Source organism: Polistes fuscatus, unplaced genomic scaffold (assembly GCF_010416935.1).
Source record: "Polistes fuscatus isolate 324 unplaced genomic scaffold, CU_Pfus_HIC Scaffold3, whole genome shotgun sequence".
NCBI classification, from domain to species: domain Eukaryota; kingdom Metazoa; phylum Arthropoda; class Insecta; order Hymenoptera; family Vespidae; genus Polistes; species Polistes fuscatus.
The window spans coordinates 6,859,874-6,863,776 of NW_025113107.1; the positions used below are offsets into that span (position 1 = coordinate 6,859,874).

The window sequence follows — 3,903 nt, forward strand, 5'->3', positions numbered from 1 at the left end:
AAAAATAAAAGTAGAGCGCTGGCTTACCGACTATTCTGACAATAATAACATTTTTATTTTTATATCAGTTGCGTACAGATTGATATATAGGTTATAAAAAAACTTTACATAGATCGTTCTTATTTTCTCAATTGATAAAAATATTATCGTTTTTTAACACCAACGCCATCATGTGATTATAAACTATTTCCGATACGTATCTAATAAAGCTGTTCGTTCATTGGTTAATAAGTAGCCAATTACATTAAGCAACGTGCCCATCTACGAATGTATTTTCTAACAGATGGGTGTACGAATCTTTACTGTCAAATGAAAGTGTTGTGACAATTAAAGATAAACAAAGTTAAAATACACATTAATAAGACAACGAAAGACATTTCATGTTCTATGGAAATTTGTGCTCATTAATTCCCACTAAAAATTGAATATCGATTACTCGAAATATATATTATTCGAGTTTGATACACTGCAAGTTCGTGATAGTTGACGCACAGCAGATCACTGATGGTGGTTCAAAAGTTGTTGTTTGATTAATTATTTTTCTGAAAGATCACAAAATGCTGGTCTTCTGTGATATTTTTGATTTTAAAGTGCTTATATTTGCTTGTCTATTGGTAAGTTTCTATACAACAAAATCTCACATTATATTTTCTTTTTTAAAAATTCTTTTATTTCGTCTTTTTCAACTTCTAAGCGGTACTTGACACGTACTTAAGTTTCATGGTGATTTTGAAATAATTTAGAAATTGATAAATTTCTAAACGTCTTATTATAAACAGCAATATATTTATTATTTCAATTTTCATATAGAATTTTCTTTAATTACTATAATTTATAAATGTGTTTTAAAAAAATAACCTCAAAATTTGTGACAAGCTGACGTTCAAATAGGTTTTTATCCACTGTATAGATACTTACATATATATTACTGTACAGTACGATATACTTATTTCATAATATATTTTCATACAATTTATTTAGGTGAATATTGTCAGAATTTTATTTTATTTCAAATATTGAAGAAAAGATCTAAAGTCCCTAATTTCATCATTGATAATCAAATTATTTGTTGTCCATTGATTATGTTTGAACAAAATTTGTCAATTAATGTAAATCAATTAACTTTTCAGATATTCTTACCTAAGAGTTTAGGAAGCGAGGGTGCTGTTTCACTTACTCAAAAAAATATTGATCATACATTAGGTGAGTTACAATAAAAATATTAAAAATGTATGAGTTATCATTTTATTACTATATTAAGAATAAATGTATTTCTTTTTCTTTTTAGCATCCAATGAACTCGTATTTATAAACTTTTATGCAGAATGGTGTCGCTTTAGTAATTTATTGGCACCAATATTTGAAGAAGCATCTCATAAAGTACACGCTGCTTTTCCAAATCCTGGAACTGTAGTAATGGGTAAAGTAGACTGCGACAAAGAAGGTTAGTTTTCTAAAATAAAAATTAAGAGATGTATATATATTGGATTATTCAGAAAGTAATTTCGTTGTTTCCGACGAAAAATAAAAGATGATTTTTTCGTATTTAAAATAAAGTTCATTCCGATGTATATCGACCATTCTGTTAAATTATTTTTTGTCATTTTTTTGGCAGCTGCAAAATTTCACACAGTAACTATTTTTGATTATTATCAATTTTAGGATCTGTAGCTTCAAGGTTTCACATTTCTAAATATCCAACGTTAAAGGTTATTAGAAACGGACAGCCAACTAAAAGAGAGTATAGAGGACAACGCTCTGTTGAAGCTTTTGAACAGTTCATTAAAAAACAATTACAAGATCCTATTAAAGAATTTTATGACTTGAAAGAATTAAATAATCTTGATGATAAGAAGAGAATGATTATTGGATATTTTGATAGGAAAGATATTCCGGAATATCAAATGTTCAGAAGGGTAGCAACAAATTTGAAGGATGATTGCCAATTTCATGTCGGATTCGGGTAAGACATTAATATTAATTAAATAGTTTATATAAGATATATAAAATGTAGTTACGTCTTATAATATCTGACAAATTAGATATATTTAAAAAGAAAAAAGTAAATTAGTCATAGATTACAATAATATTATAAGTATATGCTACTTTCTGATTGACGCCGTAACAATATTAATTTTATTTAACAAGCACTTGCTCCAATGAAAACTGTGAAATAGGACAGCATTTTCACTTGTTGTAAGTAAAGATGTAATAAGTAGTTATATCTCGATATTGGAATTGTATAATGGTATCTTTAATATGCTTGCTATATCTGATATGGATTTGTATTATTTTACTTATGAAACTAAATTTATTACTGCCAGTTTAAATAGAAATATTATCATAATCATTTTTTTTTCCAAGCATAATTTGTATTATATTTTAATTATTTAAATTCCATCATAGTCCTGTGTGTGTTTTACTGAAGTTATATATAATTAATGAATTAATAGAGATGTGAGTAAAGCCATGCATCCACCTGGTCAACCAATTGTTGTCTTCCGATCGGATAAAGCATTATCTAATGATGAGGATGAAACTTATACCGGCAGTTTGAAATACTTTGACGAATTAAATATTTGGGCTCAAGAAAAATGTGTCCCACTTGTGAGAGAAATTACATTTGAAAATGCAGAAGAATTAACCGAAGAAGGGTTACCTTTCCTTATATTATTTCATGCTCCTGATGATACTGAGAGCGTCAAAAAATACAAAGATGTTGTAACTAAAACTTTGATAGATGAGAAACGTAAGTTTATTCATGTTTATTACATTACTGCATTACTGTATATTGTATTTAAATTATTTTGTTATACTTTTAGAAAACATTAATTTCCTCACTGCTGACGGTTTGAAGTTTGCGCATCCTCTTCATCATTTGGGGAAAAGTGCTTCCGATTTACCATTAATCGCGATCGATAGTTTTCGTCACATGTACCTGTTTCCTAGCTTCCAAGATATCAATATAGAGGGAAAACTGAAAGCTTTCATTCATGACTTATATTCTGGAAAACTTCATCGAGAATTTCATCGTGGACCTGATCCGCCTAGTTTTGAATTACCACAAATTACAGGACACGTTAAAGTGCCTACAACTCCACCGGAATCCACGTTTAAAAATCTCGCGCCAAGTAAAAATAGATACACTTTGCTTAGGGATGAATTATAATAGTGTTGTTATGGTGATACAACAAAATGAAGTGAAACTTACAGAATGAAATTATAAAGTATAGTCATCAACATCAAATTAATTCAAATTATTAAACAGAAAAGCTTCGTAATAATACATAAAAGCGGGTAGTGATCATCTGTATTCTATTTATATTCTTGGTCGTGTTGATAAGCCTCAGTTATAAAAATGTGTTAGGAGAATTTTTGTTATTATGTCTAATAGCATTTTAGTTTTTCGTATTAACAAATTTCATTGAAAATATATATGTATATATATATATATATTTAATATACAATTAAAAAAAAATTAAAATCGTAGATGTATAAAGCCTTATTTCAGGAATATAATAATCAGATTTTATTAATTATTAGTAATGGAAAAAACTATAAAAATTTAAATATAAGAAAATAGTCGCTTTCATTCTATATTTTTACATAAATTTTTATTACTTTCTTACTAAAGCTAATGAAAATATCTTGACTACAATTTATGGAAAGAAAACTCAAATATTGTACATCTCTAACTGTCAATATTTACATATTAGATTTTATACTACTATTTAGAATGAAGAAGATAGAAAAATAAGAGATCATGTAAAATGCAATTTTTTAGAGATATCATTTAATCAAAATATCGTATTCTCACTTTTCATTTATTATGATTTAACATTTGGGTAAAACAGTAGATAAGCCTCTATACTTATAGCTCGACGAAAAAATCCTTTACCTTGT

The 3,903-nt window shown here is 27.3% G+C and overlaps 1 protein-coding gene across 2 annotated transcripts; it reads left to right on the forward strand.

Annotated features, from left to right (window-relative positions):
• Nucleotides 1-267: 267 nt before the first annotated feature.
• LOC122520274 (endoplasmic reticulum resident protein 44) lies at nucleotides 268-3,247 on the forward strand. 2 transcript variants are annotated; one of them, XM_043640355.1, is made up of 7 exons: nucleotides 268-614; nucleotides 1,131-1,203; nucleotides 1,289-1,444; nucleotides 1,663-1,963; nucleotides 2,149-2,196; nucleotides 2,454-2,749; nucleotides 2,823-3,247. In XM_043640355.1, the coding sequence occupies exons 1-7, from the start codon at nucleotides 558-560 to the stop codon at nucleotides 3,167-3,169; spliced, it is 1,278 nt and encodes a 425-aa protein (XP_043496290.1). In that variant the 5' UTR covers nucleotides 268-557; the 3' UTR covers nucleotides 3,170-3,247. The 2 variants fall into 2 exon arrangements, with proteins under 2 accessions (XP_043496290.1, XP_043496292.1); XM_043640357.1 differs by lacking the exon at nucleotides 2,149-2,196.
• Nucleotides 3,248-3,903: the final 656 nt, after the last annotated feature.

Coding starts and splice junctions, on each gene's coding strand:
- LOC122520274 (XM_043640355.1), top strand. CDS start 558: ATGCTGGTCTTCTGTGATATTTTTGATTTTAAAGTGCTTATATTTGCT. Junction 1,964..2,148: donor CAATTTCATGTCGGATTCGG/GTAAGACATTAA, acceptor TTATTTAACAAG/CACTTGCTCCAATGAAAACT. Junction 2,750..2,822: donor AACTTTGATAGATGAGAAAC/GTAAGTTTATTC, acceptor TTATACTTTTAG/AAAACATTAATTTCCTCACT.